Source organism: Scomber japonicus, chromosome 23, assembly GCF_027409825.1.
Source record: "Scomber japonicus isolate fScoJap1 chromosome 23, fScoJap1.pri, whole genome shotgun sequence".
In the NCBI taxonomy this organism is placed as follows: Eukaryota; Metazoa; Chordata; class Actinopteri; order Scombriformes; family Scombridae; genus Scomber; species Scomber japonicus.
In genome coordinates this window covers 4,286,067-4,305,778 of record NC_070600.1, presented here as the reverse complement: position 1 = coordinate 4,305,778, position 19,712 = coordinate 4,286,067, and the positions used below count along the sequence as shown (strand labels likewise).

The window sequence follows — 19,712 nt, the reverse complement described above, 5'->3', positions numbered from 1 at the left end:
ACAACTGTTAATCTTACATCTAAAAAGCACTAATGCAACCAAAATGTCTCAGGATCAATTCCATTACAACAAAAACAACATCACTTCTTTATTGCATAGATTATTGCACCTGGAAAAGAATCTTTTTCCATGCCTGGAAATCTTCTGCAGATCTGTCCAGACAAGAGGGGCTTGGGATCATGTGGCAGATGGTCATAAACTTTCCACCACCATGAGGAAAAAGAATTCCTCTGTGAGGTTGGGAAATGGAGAGCAAGGTGGAAGGACAAGTGACTGTGACTGTGAAAGAAAATGTGACACATTGTCCCACGCAGTTATGAAATATTCTAGATTTCTCCCGACTCGCCCTCTTGGCCTGCGACACACTGCGTTTGTTGATGTGCTCAGTAGGCTGACAGCTCTGCCTGCCCAATTTGCATATTGAGGTCACAATGCAGACTCAATCGAGGTAATGAGAACACTGGATAACGTGCAGGGGACCAAATTCATAAAAGGCCATTTTTGCAAATATATGACTGGAATGACACTGTTAAAGAGATGTTAAAATGTATGTATTTAAAACAAAGCCATGACTCAGGTTAGTTCAAATGCTGCTACATGACAGTTAATTAATGATAGATCCAGAGAAATTATGAAGGTGCTTCTCTCACCTCCATATTCATCTCTTACCACCTCTCCATAGAAGCCATAATTGCTTCATTAATAACAGGCATTAAGAAGATGCTAATTATTATACAGCTGTGATACCATTGCCATGTGCCAACAAATTAGTTGAATATAATACACATATCATCATATCATTATAATACTGAGGCTTGGAAGACATTGTGTATTTTAGCCACATTCTAAAAAGCAACACATAAGCTTTAGATAAGGTGTATTAGACACTAGTTTATAAAATATTTTAACAATTAATGCTCCTTCATCCCTTCCCTTCTTCTCTACCAAGTTACTGAAAAAAGTGCTTAAAGAACTTCATTATTGGCCTAAACATATAATATTTAGTAAACAGTTCCACATTCAACATTCATGTAAATGTAGCTGCATTCACTGTTCTTACATATTCACCTTTTGAGCAAATACATAAAATATGTCTGACATTAATAACACAAACACAATCACTGCTGAGTATAAATAATGTACATCAATTTGACGCTCAGTTAGAAACTCAGATTACCTTAGCTACACGTCCTTAATTTCATCATATTTCTTAAATGTATCATATTGTTGTTACCTTGTAGTTTGAGAAGCATTACATAGCTGCTTTGCACGGGATGTGCCATGATAATAGTAATAATAGTAGCAGAATATTAGTTCAGTCACATTACCTCACAGTAAACTATTATCACTAACACATATTATTTAAATTCTCTTTCAGCTACACACAGAAAGAAGATGAAGAACTGAGTGTATTATGTATTGTGTCACGCTGGATGTATAAAGAGGCACTTTCTCTCTGCAAGGCCAAATGTGCATACAATCTTTTATAATAGGCGATAATCCATTGAAACTTTTCCTACTGCATTTCTATGACCCATTCCTGTAAATTACACTGCAGTACATTCTATAGAGTGCTACAAATCTTACTGTATTTACACAATATACACATTTCTTACACTGTTAATCATTAAAAAAACAACATATACGTGAAGAAACTGAACATCGCAGGCTGCCCTAAAAGATGTGCATGTGTCCTGTTGTTAGTGTTTTTATCTCAGTGTGTCCTCATTGACATGAGTTTCTGTGTTAGTCTCTGCTGGAAGCATTTGATTTCTATGTAAAATGAACCGATGTGCCCAGCAGTGTGTTGACAGTATAAAGAGTTTTGAAGATGTGGACTCAGTATTGAAGCATGCAGTCAACCAATCAAAAAAAACTGTAATACTAAGTGTAAATGCAAAGAACTGTGATCAAATATCACTATCCATATTACATATGCAGAGACAGATGGTATGTTAGTGTCAGAATATAACAATCAAATGGCATATTAGACTTTTTATGTTTTGCAATTCGCTCTTTAGGTGTTCTCACTTTTTCTACATTTCCCAGAATGCCTTTAAAATCAAAACCCCTCTAGATTAACATGGAACATAAAGTAGATAGAGTCATTGCCTTACTGCATGGCATCCTGGTCTACTTCCTGGTTTGATACTGTAGATAAACATATATATGTACATACTAGGATTTAACAGTACACAAAATCCACAGTTCGGAATGTACCTCATTTTTGGGGTCACTGCAGTTCTTGGTACACTGGGGGGAAAAAAAGAGGAAGAAAATAATATTTTGGTCCTTTATTTTGAAAAGTGTAAACGTCCAACAATGACTCATTGGTCAAAACTATTACCGACAAAGTGTAGTTGTGGATCAATTACGGCACAAATTACTGATACTATATGATACTACATTCTGACACATGATACTAAAGTGATACTACTTGGAACTACATGTGATACTACCTTGTGTCACCAAATGATACTACATGTGATACTATATGATACTACAGTGATACCGCATGACAGTACAGTGATACTACAGTGATAATAAATAATACTACATGTGCTACTACATGAGTTTGAGGTAACAGGGCAATCAGGTGAACTTGGCTTACCTAGTAGTGAGTATACATCCATGAGCTTTCATACTACAGCTAAGTGTTGCACTGCCAGAACTAGAATTATTGATGATGCGCATGTCCGAGTAAGTAGCTTGTTGAACTATTTTGACAGTAATTATTTGGGTAAGGGAGCATAACCAAACCTAGGAAAGTCACGTACTGAACCAAACCATAATTAACCATAGTTAATAGCAGGAGACAACTCATATTTACCTGCTTTGGTAACATCAGACAATGCATTGAAATAAGTGGATGAGGACAGTAAAGAGAGACATGATGGAGTTCTGGTGTTAGAAGTTGACAGTGTAGGAGGAGGAGAAAGAAAAAAGAGGGAAGGGTCAAACAGACAGAAGAAGAAGAGGAGGAAGAAAGTTTGATTACTGCTGACATTCTGTGAATGCAACAGCCTGTCCCAAGCCATCTAGTCTGTGTGTGTGTGTGTGTGTGTGTGTGTGTGTGTGGTTATTAAATGGACAGAGCAACTTGGACAGCAGCTCTTTTCCCTTTGCTTCAAGGAGAGTAATCTGTTTACTGCTGCTTACACCCTCAACATATTCTTCATTGTGTGTGTGTGTTAGTGTCGAGGAAGGGAGAGGCTCCACACACTGATATTTTATTCATGCAGAGAGACAAGTCTACCCTGTCCTCTCTCATAACCCCCTCTTCCCAATCCCCCCACGAACCCAGCCTTTCATCTTGCACTTCTTTACCTCTCCTTCGATCACTCATCATCCCTCACTTCCTTCTCTGTTCTCTTTCCTTTCATCTGCGTCCATCTCAGCACCTCAAAGTATTTGTGGGTGACTAAGCAATGTCTTTTTAGTGCACACACACACACACACACACACACACACACACACACACACACACACACACACACACACACACACACACACACAAACACAAACAAGGGTTTCAATAATCTCCTTTCATCTCCCAGATTTCAGGGGGTTTGATGTGTATTTCTATATGGCAAAGAGATACTTTACTATATGTATAGAGGCACAAGTTGTGTGTGTTTTGCAAACAGCATTGCATAAAACACCAAAGTAAATGGTAAAAAAGTGTGTGTGTAAGTGTGAAACCTACATCTCCTCTTTTTGTCAAGGTCCTGGCTCTCCGGCACTGCAGCTGCTTCCAATAGCAGCCTCTTGGAGACACACCCTTCCTTTATAACCACTGTGGGACATCTGGCTTGGATTGTACATTTAAAGGAACAATCCAGTTTAAAGTACATGGTCACAGTTTAAACAATGGCAGATTCCAATGTGCCACAAAAAGTTGGACACGGTCACTTAGACTTACAGTACAGCATGACATATTTATTTGGTTTCTTATGTTCATTATTTATTGAATTTGCCTTTTAAAAGATTGCACAATTGGATTTAAAGGGACATATTCTTCACATTTGCAGGTCTACAAATATATTTAGGGTTCTACTGGAATATCTTTGCATTATTTATAGTTTAAAACTCTTATGTATCTTATACTGGCCCTTTATGCAGCCTCTCAGTTCAGCCTCTGTCTGAAACAGGGCGTTTTAGCTCCTGTCTCTTTAAGGGTTAGCCCACTCCTCCTGATTGGTCAGCTTCTGAAAGTAGCGTTTCCAGCCAATTTACAGCACTTATTCTAATTCATTACTCTCATTACTCTACTCAACTTCTCAAATTCATCCATACATGTTCAAGCTGGAATCTGATCTCAAATATGAGAGTGGACAACACAAACAACACACAGACAAATCTTAGCAACAACCTTAGCAACCAAGAGTTCATAGCAGGTTGAAGTCCTGGGTTTTGACTTTCCGGGAGCATTTCTGCATATGTTAACCTCAAGAACCATGTTGACCACTTTTAGCGTAGATATCAGACTTCATAACAGTTCATAAAAAACAGTAAATCACAAAAAGCTTAATATGACTTCTAATTAGAATATGTATATCAGATATCAGTCAAAGTACTGAGTGGATGGACAGGGTTAGTAATCATGCAAGACCAAATTCATTCATGTGTAGTTCTGAAGGTCCGCCCATAACTGTGCTCTACTAACCAGAGAAGTTCACAATGTATAACCGTAAAACACTGATATGTGGCATTTTCCCTCTTTTTTTAGCATTTAGCACATAGCATTAGCTATCAGACTTCAGCATTTTTAGCTGTGTGTCTCTTTAAAACATTTGGGAGGACTGTTGTGCTGTTAAGTTTTTCACTATTGCTTTAATTAGCTGTGCTCGCTAATGTATAGATTCCTACTTGATGCGAAAGTTTCTTCATATTATTTCAAAAGCTACTGAGTCAGTGTTGTGTTCGTCTGACATTATATAAAAGGGAAGGGGTTCTAGCTAACATTAGTTGCCTTTTTTATATATCCAGTTTGTAGTGATAGAAAAACAGTGGACTGTCAGAACTCCCAGCAACAAGTATCTGTATCCGCAGCACTCCATATGTGGTGTACAGAGTCATGAAATAACGTAGAGAGCTCTGAAAGCACACATGGGACTCAGCAATAGTTAACAATGTTAGCCACCTAGCTGGTTAACTGCTTTTGCAGCCATTTTGTTTTAGTTAAGTTTAGTTTAGTTTAGTTTATTTCGGTCATTAAATTCAAATACACATGAATAAATGAAGTACATAATGATATGTTCTTGTTCCTTGTCCTTCATAATAATAAAAATAAATTAATTGATATATAAATCAATTTCTGACTGAAAAGTTGCAGGCTGAAGCATATGCTTATAACATCTATCCTTTTTACATTAGTCATTTGAATAGATCCCTATGTACATAAAAACACAAAACATTTATAATAATTGACTATATATATATAATGCACATATATACATATACATATATACAGTGAAACTATACACATATACACATATTTCCATATACACATGGTATAAACATACAATAATACGTATGGCTCAGTTTTGTATTTGTTAATCATCTTATTTTTAAATATTTTGAAGTGATATAACAAACTGCTCCTAGTGCCCGCCCTTACTGACATTGCACCAATCCAAATACAGCACCAACACTGTTCTGTGTGTCCCTTACATAAATGTAGGGGGTCATTGTAGAAAAATACATGAACGTTTCATTACTTGGTAATTTGGCTATTTGGTAATTATAATTTACACATCAGAACAAACATCAAGGATATGAATGAATTTAAATTTCAGCTCAGCTTTAAAGCAACAGGTGGACCTTTAACATTTTCACATTGCTTTGAATATAAAACAAGGTTTTGTCCTATTCTCCCCTCTTGTATGATGTTACTATGGAGTTTAAATAGAACCTTGAATAAAACAGCCAAAACATGGCATTCAATTACACAATCTGGCATTGAATATCTTGGCAGTGAGAGCTTTTGAGCATTCTTGCCAGGCCTAATTTTCTCCTGTTGTAATTTAATATGTCTCTCCTGTTCTTTTGTTTCCCACTCACTTCCTGCAGCCTCTTGCCAGTGTGTGTGTGTGTGTGTGTGTGTGTGTGTGTGGGAGCTGATGATGAGATTCTACGGTGTTCAAGTTCCTTCGCTCTCTCCTTAATGACATGTCACATTAAAAAACATGAAAGTTCATCCACCATGTTCGCTCCTCCCTTCACTGGCCTCCATCCTCATCCCCCCTCCCTGCCTGTTCTGTATCAGTATCTGTTGGATATGTTTACTGCTCCTCTGCCACACACACACCACTGGCTGGAATTGTGGCTAATCAGCTTTATGGAGAAACGTCACCGAATTTAAGAAGATGTACAATATATACTTCTCAGACAGGAAGCTAACAGTTTGTCTATTTTTTCCAAAAGTCTGCAATACATTCTGAAATGATCCAGCCGTTAATGTGGATTGGAACTTAGACGTTCAAACATAGCAGACAACCCGAAATTGAGCAACATTTGGCCGGCTAGGTATAAATTCTATCATTATTCCCTTGTCTTAGGCTTGTCCAGTTAGAAAGACTGTATCAGCATGCTGCTACAGTACTTCCCATAAATCATGTCCTGCTGTGCTATAGGCTAATGGAAAGAAATCTCAGGTTTTGAGTATACAGGCTGTTGCTGTCACTTTTTTGTACATTTCCCTCAAAGATTTTGTCATAACTGGAAAATACTGCACTACTTGTCCTGTAGTGTTTGTCCCTCAGAGAGCAGTTTGGTCTCTTTAAAGAGTGATGTAACACCAGGCTGAAAAACAATGTTCCACTGCGCTCTCTGGTTGAAGGTTTTAAGGCTGTTTCACCTCTAATTGCACCCAGTGATGTGGTCTGAACGTGTAGCCAAACTACAGTGATGTCACAGGGTCCTAGAGTACACTTGTATTGATGTTATGTTTTATTTATTTTGCTTTAATAATTATTTATGAGACATGAGCTGGGGCATGGGGCACTATCACCATGTCTTTAAAGGATATACTGTATTCATACGTTTTCAAGTCAGTGAAAGAAGTTTTTCTCTCTGTAATCATTCCTCCTGTTCATACTGACTATTAAAAGATCTCCTTCAAATGTGCTTTCAATGGAAGTGATGGAGGACTAAATCCACAGTGTGTCTACACAGTCATTTAAAAGTAGATGATCAGCTTCTATTGAGCTTCAGCAGTGCGAGTTAGTCATATCAAGTGATATCTGACACATTTACTGTCTATATAATCACATTGCCTCTTAATGTTTCCTGTAGAGCTCTTACGTTACATTAAAAACACTGTAACGTTGAAACATAGAAGACTTGATTTAACTCATTTGGACGCTGAAGCTTCATATTAACTTCAGATCAACTTTAAATACAATTTAACACAGAAGACGGACTGTGGATTTTGATCTTCTAATGGTCAGTATGAACAGGAGGAATGATCACATAATTATTTGGGCTCCTGACTCTTGTTTTAAGACAGTACTTTAATGCATTCCCACAGTATACTGGTCGTATACATGTGTTTACTGTTGGTTTATAGTATAGAAGAGTTGCTGGCAAAGAAGCATCTCCTCATATTTATCTTCTTTGGAAACCCATCTAGTGGAGGAATAAAACATTTGACCTGATGACATCACCAGATGAAAAGCATCAGAATCATCAAGGTTATTGTGATTCATCCTGTGAGGAACATGAACTTCCGAACCAAATTTCACAGCAATCCATCCAATGTTTTCTGAGATTATTTCAGTCCGTCAATATGATCTATAAAGTGTGTTTGCTTGAGATCACATAATGTGAGGAGGCAGACCCTGATGGTAGAGTATAGGTTTATTACAAACAGAGAAGTGCTGATTCTACAGGTTTTACTTTGTGGACGTAGTCTATAGAGACTGATTTCATGTGATGTTCTTGAAATACCAATTTCCACAGTTAATACTTGTCCATACTTTACCAAGTCAGAAGCACTCTCCCGTCTGTTTTTCAATGTAACGCTGCATAAATAGTGAAATGTGCTTGCCGTCGTTTTTTCGAGGACGAACACTGTAACTTCTGTTATTGGTAGATAAATCTATGAGTCCTCCTGAACTTCGTAACCACTGCTGCAGCTGTGTTTGGCTTCTGCTCAGCGGCCTTCTGATAATATGGTACCCTTGATCATCTTTGGACAGAAAGAAGCTACATATTAGGGCTGGGTGATATGGACCAAAAGTCATATCCCGATATATTTAGGCTGAATATCGATATACAATATATATCCCGATATTTTTATCGCAAAGTGAGAGCAAATGTTTAGTCACAGTCAAATCCAAATATGACATGTCACAATTAATTTGATTGAAACCAGCAGGATGAAATAATGCTCAGCTGTTCAAAGAACAATAAAATGTAAACATAAATACTGTATAACCACAGGAGTACGTTCTTTGAAATCAAAGCTCCATAAGGTGCACATTTAAATGAAAAATATAGCCCATCTTAAATAAAAATAGCCCATAAAGTAAAATAAATATGTTTATATGAGAAAAGCATCAACATTTTGACAACTATAAATGGCTTATTAAAATTGTATTTTATTAAAAGTAGTTGCGACTGGGTAGCTCATATCTCGGTGATAGTGATTTTCAGTTTTCAGTAGCTTTTTAAATCTGACTTGTTCCACAGTTGCAACAGGGACCACATCTTTAGCAATGTGATAAGTGACCGCTTTAGTTATAGTACACCACTTGTCACTTTTCTTTTCATACAGTACACTACGGGAAAATTAAGCTTGCAGTGAGCTTTGTTTCGGGGCTGGAGCTTTTGCAGGTTGTGGATGGCTTGCAGCTGGGGCTTCTGCAGCGCGCAGTTTCACACACTCTTCGTACTGCAGTTTGTGCCACTGTCTGTTTTAGGTGGTGAAAAAGATTTGTAGTGCTTCCACCCCTGGCTGTAACTTGCTTATGGCACTCCCTACATATAACGTGATTTTGTTGCTCATCTGATAATTTGAATCTGAACCATCTCCATATTACTGAGCCAATACTTTTTCTTTTACCAACCAATTCGTCCTTCGCACGCTCCACAGACGTTGTTGCTTCCTCCAAGTTTGTTGAAAAGTGCCGGAGTGTCTACTTCAGCCCCGCCCCCCTCCGTATGTGAAATAGGAGGGGCGCGGGGAACAGTGCAGTGCAGAGAGCTCCGGGTCAGCAGCTTGTTTGGATGAAGGATCACAGCGCAAATTTGAAATATATATACGTATATCGATATATATGCGATATGGTACATTTCCATATCTCATTAAAAAATATATCGATATATATTTTTTATATCGATATATCGCCCAGCCCTACTACATATTAGTTTCAAATAAACTTTTAAATACATTTTTGCACTGTGGATTTTGGCTCCCATCACTAAGGTCCATTATGAAGGCGTTTTCTAATGGTCAGTATGAACTGGAGGAATGATTAAGTTCTTTCTGGCCCCTGACTTCTTTTAACATTCACACATTATGGACTCCTTGCTATATTTATGCTGCAGCTCTGACACGCTCACCAAATGGGGGCAAACATATTTCAATGGCTGTTGCAAAATGTGGCACATGTCTGATAGGACATATCATTCAAACAGAAGAACGTAGAAAGCAAGTGCGAAGGCTTTTTCTAATAACTGTGAAAAAAAACATAGTGGGAAATGTAGAAAGTGGCTCTCATAAATAACTCCTGGTGTTGTTTTTCTTAGAATGAGTAAGCAGACACTACGGGAACAGTTGAAACTCCATTACAATCATTTACTCACACTTTTTTATTGTTAAGTGAAATCACCTTCAAAGACAGCTTGAGGGCCTATAATACTTGTACTTGGCTTGTCATAATGGGCACATGTCCCCACCGTAATCACAGTCATTCTGCTCTCAGGTCTTTTCGGTATGAACAAGCATTCCTCAGAGCCAGATTCCACACAGACAGCGATGTGCAGCAGGTCAAGTTGTGGATCTCGCTGTAGTGTAGCAACACAATGGGCTCCACATGGATACCCAGCAACATTTCCTCACTAGAGCTGTCCGGCACATGAGTCATTTCTAAAATGTGTGTGTGTGTGTGTGTGTGTGTGTGTGTGTGTGTTGCAGGTGTCTGGTATCGTGGGCAGGGCTGACGTCTTGGCTTGTCTACTGTTCTTGTTGACGTTCCTCTCCTATATTAGGTAAGATGGCACAGCACCTCCCCCACACACCTTTTACACACACACACACACACACATGTAAAAGACATTACCCTGCCTGAGGGATTGATGATGATGCTGATGATGATGATGATGGGCCGACTGGGTAGACAAAATAACATGGACTTTTCATGAACGGGACATAAACTACTACAACAGATGCTCATGTTAGGTTGCGTGCCACATTTATCAACTTCCTACAGTACATGTGTCACTAGAGGTTGGTTGTAACTTATGGCGGCTGCTTCCTCTTTCTTAGTTTGTCAATTTAAGATCGTTTTTAAAAGACCACCATTTCCACTGCTTTGCTATCGTCAGACTTTAGATCGGCAACATCGATGGGGAAAGAAATCCATTAAAGAACGATCCCAGTCTCTTCCACACAGTCATATACAGCTTATTCATTAAACACTGCAGTTTTGGCCGATACTCAAAAAAATAATAAAAGTAGACTTATTTACAACCTGTTCAGTGGTTCTACCGCTGGTGTTTCTTCATCTGTTGGGCTCACTCGTAGTCTTAACGACGTGTTTCCACATCTCAGCAGTTGAGTGAGTGCTAATGAGATTATAGAGTGTTAAAATTGTTAGAAGTTATGCTCCAAAGTACAAAAATAGACCCAAGTTGTAAAAAAAACAAAGCAAAAAAACCCCAGCAATTGTCAAATTATAGTTGGTAGCATATAATGTAGTTTATAGCACAGCACTAATTATGTCAGTACAACAGTCATGCTATAGTTGCTCTTTTTTTTAAAATAGAAATAAGGTTTCCATGCTAATTCCAGCCATTTTCAGTATCAAACTAGTGTCAACACAACACCTGGCTCCTGCTGGTTCTTCACACTAAAAGACCACCTAGAAAAAGGAATGTGAAAATTCTGGAGGAAGTAAGTGTTAAAGGCAAAGTTGAAAATTTACTGATGGAGTGAGTGCTGTGGAACTGGACTGTAGAGAAAGTGTTAAGTTTGCATCAGCTTGAGATGAAGGGGATTTAGGCTGTACTAAACTGATGCATAACTCTCTGCCAGTGATTAAAATGTAGTGTCTGTTCACGGTGTGAGAATTTATGGTAATGATCCTGTAGTATGCTGCAGTATGATGGATAATATGTATAATGGATCCATGGGAAAATCACATAGTGCTCCATTAAATATATTTAATGCCTGCAGTTTGGGCTTAATCAGTCATATTTAGTTCTTAAACTATTAGTGGTTAAGTTGCTTTGTCAATCAACCAAAAATTAATTGGCATTTAATAATGGATTCATCATTTAAGTCATTCATCAAATAAAAGTATCTGGTTCCAGCTTCTCACGTGAAGATTTGATGGTGTTTTATGGTGAATATGTTTGAGTTTGAAGCAGTTTGTCAGATTATAGATTAACAGCCAGATTATCTCACATATCAACGTGCTGTCACGCCTCATGAACTACTGACAGATGCTGCTGATTAACTCTCAGTCTAACATGACCCACCTCTGTAGCACTGCTGGTATCTGTGATGAAGTTACTTACACTGCATGAAAGCTCCTGTCACTTTATCTAATACCTGAATGTGAACATTTGACTTTGACATAGATCTTAATTAAGTTAACGAAGCAATTCATTCCACCTATTCCATCATCCTACAAAAAGACTATTATGTGTAGTAAATGAACAGGAAGAGTCTGAGGCCAACCTGTTATCTTCTTCTTCTTCTCCTCCTCTGTGTTAGGAGTGTGGGTGTATGCTTCTCTGAGAACTCTCTGCCCTCCACGGTGTCTGCGTGCTCTCTGCTCATCAGCCTGCTGCTGGGCACGTGCGCCATGCTGGTGAAGGAGACTGGCATCACGGTGTTCGGGGTGTGCGTGCTCTACGACGCCCTGGTGATCTGCCGCAAACCTCTCATCTAGTAAGCACACAAGCACTCTGCCTTGTTTGTTTTTTTTTTTTCTTATCTTGATTTATGTGATGACAGTCTACTGAGTGTGCACATGGTTTTTCAGCAATGCTCAGATTTCTATTTACACAGTTAAACTCTTTTATACTTGCTGGCTGTGCACTGCAACCAGTTTGTTTTGAAGAGTGTTTTTTTTCTGCACAGATAGCCGAGAGAAGATTCATTTATATGTATAATTGTTCTTATATATATGTGGAAACCAATTTTACACCTTCGATGGAACATTTATACCAAACTTCATTTTTAATCACTCCTCAAACCTTCAAGTGGACTCGTTTAGGTTGGTTGATAAGGTTTTTCTGACATCCTGAGTCGGAAATTCAACTTCAGGGGGCATTCCAGTTCAAATTTCTGACTGGGAACTCTGAAATTTCAACTTCAAATACAAGTACAAATGGAACGTACAATCTATATGAGATTAAATGTAAGCATATTGAGAAGAAAGTGGGTCAAAGAAGGAGTTTAACTAAAAACATCTGGATTGAACTGTTTTTTGACAGTTGGTGGAGACTTTTAGTTGACTTGAAATTTGCACATGAAGACTTGTGACTTGACTTGGACTTGTCTTCAGGGACATGAGACTTGACACTTGCTTTTACAAGATTTGACTTAAGACTTGCTCCAAAAGACTTACAACAGAAGAAAACATTTTGACAATCCAAAGCATTAACAGTCTATATAGCTGTACACTTGGACTGCTGTCAGACTTTTCTATATTATTCTCATTGTCAGCAAATCTTATTAATAGAACCAAACTAACAATGAACTCATTCTACTTACTGTAGAAGTATTGTGTGTGTATCTTAAGGCTGATATATCTTATTCCTTTGTACTGTAAAGTTCCAGTGTGGTCCAAAAACGATTAAACAGGTTCCTTCATCCCTGAAGACACTGGTTACTGAAGCTTGTTCAGAAATGGCTCCAAAGAATAAAACCAGTGTGAAGATAGAAACCCACAGGAGAGAGTTTCCAGCACCACACTGCACATGTGCTTTGTATAACATTATACATTTGTCAAACAACTCCAGTACAAAATCAACAGATTGTGATATGTAGCATGACAAGCAAGTGAAGCTCTGTGGTATCTTCCATTCAAAGAGCCTCACTCCTGAGAGTTGATGTCTTATATGCCTTTTCTAAAAAGTTACAACAGCCACTCTCTTCAGGGATGAAGGAACATGTCACCCAGTGCAGTGATGTGGCTCGTTGGAATGTTTTTAATAGTTTTTGGACAACAATGGACATCTACGGCACAGTAGAATAAGATATATCAGGTTTGACCTGAAACTCAAAAGCAAACACATTCAAGTCTCAGGCTTTGACCTTACAGAGTCTTGGCTAGTAAAACTTTGCTCAACTTTTGCCGTAACACAAAGTCATGTCATAGTAATATAACAATGCGTGTGACTACCTGAGCATCATAACACACTGGGATGCTGACTAGAGCCAGACTAATTCATCTGTCAACCAATATTAACCTATCAGAGATATGTATCAGTCTCAGTATTTATGCTGTCCAATATGCACCAATTGTCTTTTAAAGATTTATAGGCTGCATTTAATGTACAGTATATTTAATACTTTTTCCTAATTCATGTTTAATATATACATATTCTATTCCCTGTGAAGTTGACTGTTTCAGAGCACTGATTCTTAAACTGTAAAATATCACAGCCTCCATTACATATTTTTGTCACAAGTGTTTGATAACCACATTATAAAAAAAGTATGTTTATGTACAGTACAGTATATATTCTTTATGTAGCTTTATCGGCATCAGAATTTTTTCACAGCCCCAAAAAGCCAATATTGGTCCGACCTTAGTAATAATTTATCATTACAGTATGTGATTACTGTACTGTTTTGCTCATGAATTGAAGGATGGACAGAAACAAACCATTTCGTTAACCACTTAACACACGCCCCTGTTTTTTATGCTGTTAGCCTAAACGACATGCCCAAGTTGTGAGCAGCACAGATCCCACATAGTTTGAGACTCAGAGATGTGTCTGGTATCATTGGAAAGGAAACACTCTCAGGATTCTTGTAAAAGTGTCTGTGTGATTCTGTGACTTACTGACAAAGAGTGGCAGAGGTTACAATGATGGGGTTGTTTACTCGCCCATAGGTTTGCCTATACAATGACATGTGTACAGACTTTCAGGGACCTCTCAGCAGGATATAGACACAATGAGGCCACAGCCACAGGTCTTGGCTTCATGCAGTCCAATTTTGGAGTCAAAAGACCAAAAGATGAATTTTTCTAAATTATTTTTCAACAGGTATGTCCATGCGTTTTCCTTAGGTCCTTTTTGGAGACTCCAAATGGACACTCAGTTACCAAAGCTGTATAACCACAATCAAACACCTATAACTTCACAACCCCTTTGCCTACAATCAAAATCTTGGTCTCTAATGAAAGCTGACGCCATATTATTATTATTATTATTATTATTATTATTATTATTACATAAAACCATATTTTTTTGTTTGGCCATATCTATCTATCTATCTATCTGTTTATTTTGGTATAAGTCATATGTCAAGTCGAAGAAGAACCAACCGTGTACCAAAATGCCGTGTGCGTAATGATATATGGTTCAATTCTTTTACGCACAGGGCGCACGCCGGTTACGCTTGGAGTTTGTTTATGGACAGCCAAACTTGATAGCTTAGTGTCATACACCGTTGGAAACCTCTGACTATTGGCTAAAAGGTTATCAACTTCAACCTCACCGAATATTTCCATAGGCTAGAACAGCAGTCAATCAAAGCCATGTCGTCATTGTTGTCGGTCACATGTCCTCATTGGCTTTGGAGACATGTACTGCCTAAACCTAAACACCGATTGGCTTGTGTGTGGTGTCGTCAGAAGCAGGAGAGGCTCACGGTCGTAAACTTCTAGTCACGTGTACTCTGAGATGGACGTGCAGGTCAGGAAATGACGTAAACGGACCGTATATGGTTTGTTATTTGTGTTATTACGTTACGTGTTGGACTAAATACATGGACATATTGAGGAAAGTATTCTGGTTTTATGGAAACGGATTTCATATTTCACAAGAATGGATACTTGGCGAGCTGTACAGAAAGTCCTGAGTCATAAGATGAATGTTGTGGATAAAGGGAAGACTTTGAAGGTATGTAGGCATTATAGCTTTTCTTACTTAGCTCAGGGGCTAGCCGAGCTAATCGCTAATACTATTATGGCTGTGAGCAACCATATAAGTCGTGAGTGGTCTTGAATGAATCAGGACAATCTAAGCTTTCCAACGATGTATGGCATGAATATATATGTTTAAGGGTTGGTGTTTAAAACATTCAGAAGAACTTGTAGCTACCTCCTAACATCCGTCCCGTTCCGTAGACGGAACAGCGTGCATTAAGTGGTTAAAGTCCGTGTAATGTAAGAATAAATATGTGTTCTGAGTTTGACATACCACAGAAAAGTGTGTTGTTAACCACCCTGCCAAATTTGAATGATTAAAAAAATTGCCAAATATATGAAATTAGGCTTCAAAGTTTTGTAAAACTCTGCTTCTTTTTCTGCTACCAAACGCTGTGGGCGTGGCCTCACGGAAACCCCGCCCCCATCAAGTGTCACCTGTCAATCAAAGTCACCACCTCGACCAGAAACATGGACGCTACGTTTGAGAGCTTTCTGCTGCTAACTCAGCTGCTAGCTCGGTGGCTAACTCGGCAGCTAGCTCGGCGGCTAACTGGGTAACTGTAGACTGTAGTAGTGGAAGTGTGCACTGAATGTATTTATACCTCTACAGCAGCAAGGGCGGGTTTATGCTAATCACCGCAGCGTTACGTAAATGTGGCGGTGATTTTTCAGACCCACCCACTAAATCCTGAACACAGAAATCTTGAAACACAGTTTGTGAAGTCTAGCTCAAATCTAAATGGTTGAAATGCTTTTTACACATTTTTTAGAAATACATTTATGACCTATTTAATGTGTTTAGAAGAAAATGTCTGAATTCACTTTACACGGTCTTTAAACTGCAAACTGTATGACTATCACTCTCTGTCTAGGTAACACCATTGTAAAAAGTGCTGTCCATTTTGCTCATTTGCTTATGTAAAAATAGTTGTAACATCTTCTTTAATGCTTTTTTAAAATGAATGAGGACATATTTGATTGACTCTTGAACCACAGATTACACAGATTGCACAGTGCTTCAGTATCAGAGGGGAACGTTTCCTTTATGGGTCCATACTGAAACGCAGTCAATTGAGCATTCTTCCTCTGTGTGTTTGTGCAGCTTTTACACCAATGCCATTGTCCCTCTTTTTACTACAGTATCATGCTGTGCCGCCCCCGCTGCTGCTGTTATAACCCCTGCTATGTACTTTTAAAAAGAAGCCTGCAGTGATAATGAAGGACAGATTCCTGCAGAGCAGTGAACTTCAGATAAAACACACACTCACATTTCTGCTCCTGTCTCCCCCCCCTCACCCTTTCCCCCAACGGGCTCCTCTTCCTTTCATTTTAACGGACCGTGCCAGTTTTTTTTTAGCCCATTAAGTACAAATCACATGCAGTATATTTGACTTTACTGCAAAACCATTTTTTTCCAAAGTGCACCATCAGTTTTTAGATTGATTTCCTCCTTTTCCAGCGAGCTCGTTTTGGTTTCAGGTCATTTTAGCACCTGCATAATCCATCACAGACATCTGATCAGTTTTTCAGGCTTCTTGTGAGTTCCACACTCCCACACACACACACACACACACACACACACACACTGTGATTTCCACCCTTACGGCATTCATAACAAGCAAACACAATTAAAAAAGTATTTGCATCTCCTGCCTGCTGCACCGCCTACAATCTTCTTTGTTTGCACCACAGGTATCAATTTAGGATCATCAAATGGTGCAAAAATGTATGTTTTCAAAGTAACAAAATCCTCATTCTGTGCAAAAAATAGCTTCTTAAATTCACCAGAAAAATGTAGACAAGACTGGCCTGTCGGATCAAATGAGGTGTGAATCTTCCAAATTTGTAGTCATCTTCTTCAAATTTAATTAGAATTCAAATGACTGCATTTGTGCCTCAAGGGGCAATTTGAGGGGAAAGCAAGTTTGGGAGCATAAACAAACAATTAATTCACACACATTGTAGCGCAGACGTCCCTCCCTGCACGTGTGCGTGGACGGTTTGTTCTTGCTGAGTTGTGGCAGAAAGAGAGAATTTTTTTAATTTTCCATTCACTTTCAGTTAAAAATGGAGAGAGAGAGAGAGAGAGAGAGAGAGAGAGAGAGAGAGAGAGAGAGAGAGAGAGAGAGAGAGAGAGAGAGAGAGAGAGAGAGAGAAGTGTGAAAAGAAAGAAAGAAGGAATAAATAAAAGCGTGAGCTGGATTGAGTGGAACATTGCGTCATGTTAACCAATCACTCCTGACATCTATCATAAATTTAATGTCACAATTATGATTTGCAGGTTAGTATTTGCTGCCAAAGTAAGAGTCCAATCAGATTCAGCACTGATTTTTTATCAGTGTGAGTGGAAACATTGACAGCAGTGGATATAGCAGTAGGCTCTAGTCTACTACATACCTTCATACCTTTTCAAAAATGGTATATTGCGGTATTTGTGTCAAAAATAAAATCCAGAATGTATGACATCATTGCCTACAGCACTGTACTGTATGTCTAATAGAGCTGCTGAGGTGTTCATTTTTCTCCTTACTGCACAAATTAGCAACACCTTTCAAACCATCATGGTAACTGTCATAAAAAAACATACATAAAACCTCAGATGTTATAGAAATAATTGGTTCCTAAATACCATGCCGGCCTGAATATAAGGCAACTCCTCATTATTAGACCACACCCTGTTTTCTAACTTGCATCATAGTCTCTCAGGCTCTGAAGAAGCTAGTGAAACACGGTTTATTCCAGTACTTAGCATTGATACGACTGCCTGTTTGCCTTCTTGTGATCAATGACTTTGATATTTGGCAGTTTGACATCTTCTGGTTCTGCTGCAGAGATGTCAGATGACTCTTTCGATTTGCTTTTAATCATCATGAATTGATTTCCTCTGTGGCAGAAAACATTTTTTTGTTACCAATTTTTTATTTCATTTCATTGGACATTCAGACATTAATATAATAAACAATATGGTCAATAATATATAAATGTACATGTGATTGGACACATACATTGCAAATCTCCACACTAAATCAAACTTTTCAGTAAACCCATGAGGTTGATGTATGACCAAACTGTTACTCCACATCTTTGGAAACATAATCAATTCATTCAACCTAAATGCAGGTAAATGTTCACTGTGATGGATTATACTGAAAGTTTCACGTCTCTGCAAGTTCAGTTTCATAACATTACTGACACTTTGGTAACCGACGGCAACCTGGAAGGAAGAACAAAGTGTGTTCATCTCATTTTTAAAGTTATTGTTTGATATGGAAAAAACAGTCTGCAGTGATATACAGTGGAAAAAACATTTAATGCAGCACTGTTTAACAAAAAGAGCTCTCCACATTCATCCAGGGTGTTTTAGTGTTAGCCATGTCATTGACACAGAGCTCTCATTGAGATTAGAGCTACAAAAAGCTAAAAGCTGTGTTCGTGCTTTCTAAGAGTATATGTGTGTGTGTGTGTTTCTCTCCATATTAGCATAAGTGTGAGTGTGTGTCTTTATGTGTGTGTGTGCCTTTGCGAGGGTGAACCATGCTGGAGCCAGGTCCAGATGTTTTCGGAGTGTCCCTGCTGTGTAAGCTGGCCTGGAATGTTCTGGAATTAGCCTGCTGCCACTGGGCTGGGGGAGCTGATAACACACTGAACCACTACGTGCTGGGGGAGGGGAGTTGTGCGTGTCTGTGTGTGTGTACGACATAGACTGTACGAGCATGCATGTGTACGTGTGTTTAATCGGTATTAAAGGTTATTTTGGGCAAGATACCCCAGGGTGTCTGTCACTTAGAAGTGTGGCATACGTCCAGGGAGATGAAGGGCTTTTTAGAATCTGTGTGTGTGTGTGTGTGTGTGTGTGTGTGTGTGTGTGTGTGTGTGTGTTTCTGTGTGCGACTTCCTGTTTGTCTTTGAGTGCCATCATGTGACAGTACCTCTAAAAAGAACAAACAAAAAGCATAACTACAATTTTTTGTTGAGTCCAAAGTTTCCCTGAAGTGTCATCTGATATTTGAAAACACTTAAATGACTAACAGAAGTATAGTGTACTAACCGAAGTGTACTAACAGAAGTATAGTGTACTAACTGAAGTGTACTAACAGAAGTATAGTGTATTAACAGAAGTGTAGTGTACTAACAGAAGTATAGTGTACTAACAGAAGTATAGTGTACTAACCGAAGTGTACTAACCGAAGTGTACTAACAGAAGTGTAGTGTACTAACAGAAGTGTACTAACAGAAGTATAGTGTGCTAACAGAAGTATAGTGTACTAACAGAAGTATAGTGTACTAACCGAAGTGTACTAACAGAAGTATGCAATTTGAGACACTGGCTGTGTTCAAAACCGTACATACTTCCATCCTACACACTAAACGACC

General features: G+C 38.5%; 1 protein-coding gene across 1 annotated transcript in view; it reads left to right on the top strand.

The window, feature by feature from the left end:
* The window catches only part of tmtc1 (transmembrane O-mannosyltransferase targeting cadherins 1), a 207,656-nt gene that overhangs the window by 35,157 nt on the left and 152,787 nt on the right, over positions 1-19,712 (top strand). Inside the window, exons 3-4 of the mRNA XM_053314047.1 lie at positions 10,142-10,215; positions 11,945-12,121. Coding sequence (XP_053170022.1) covers positions 10,142-10,215; positions 11,945-12,121 — 251 coding nt within the window. The remainder of the gene's footprint in view (positions 1-10,141; positions 10,216-11,944; positions 12,122-19,712) is intronic.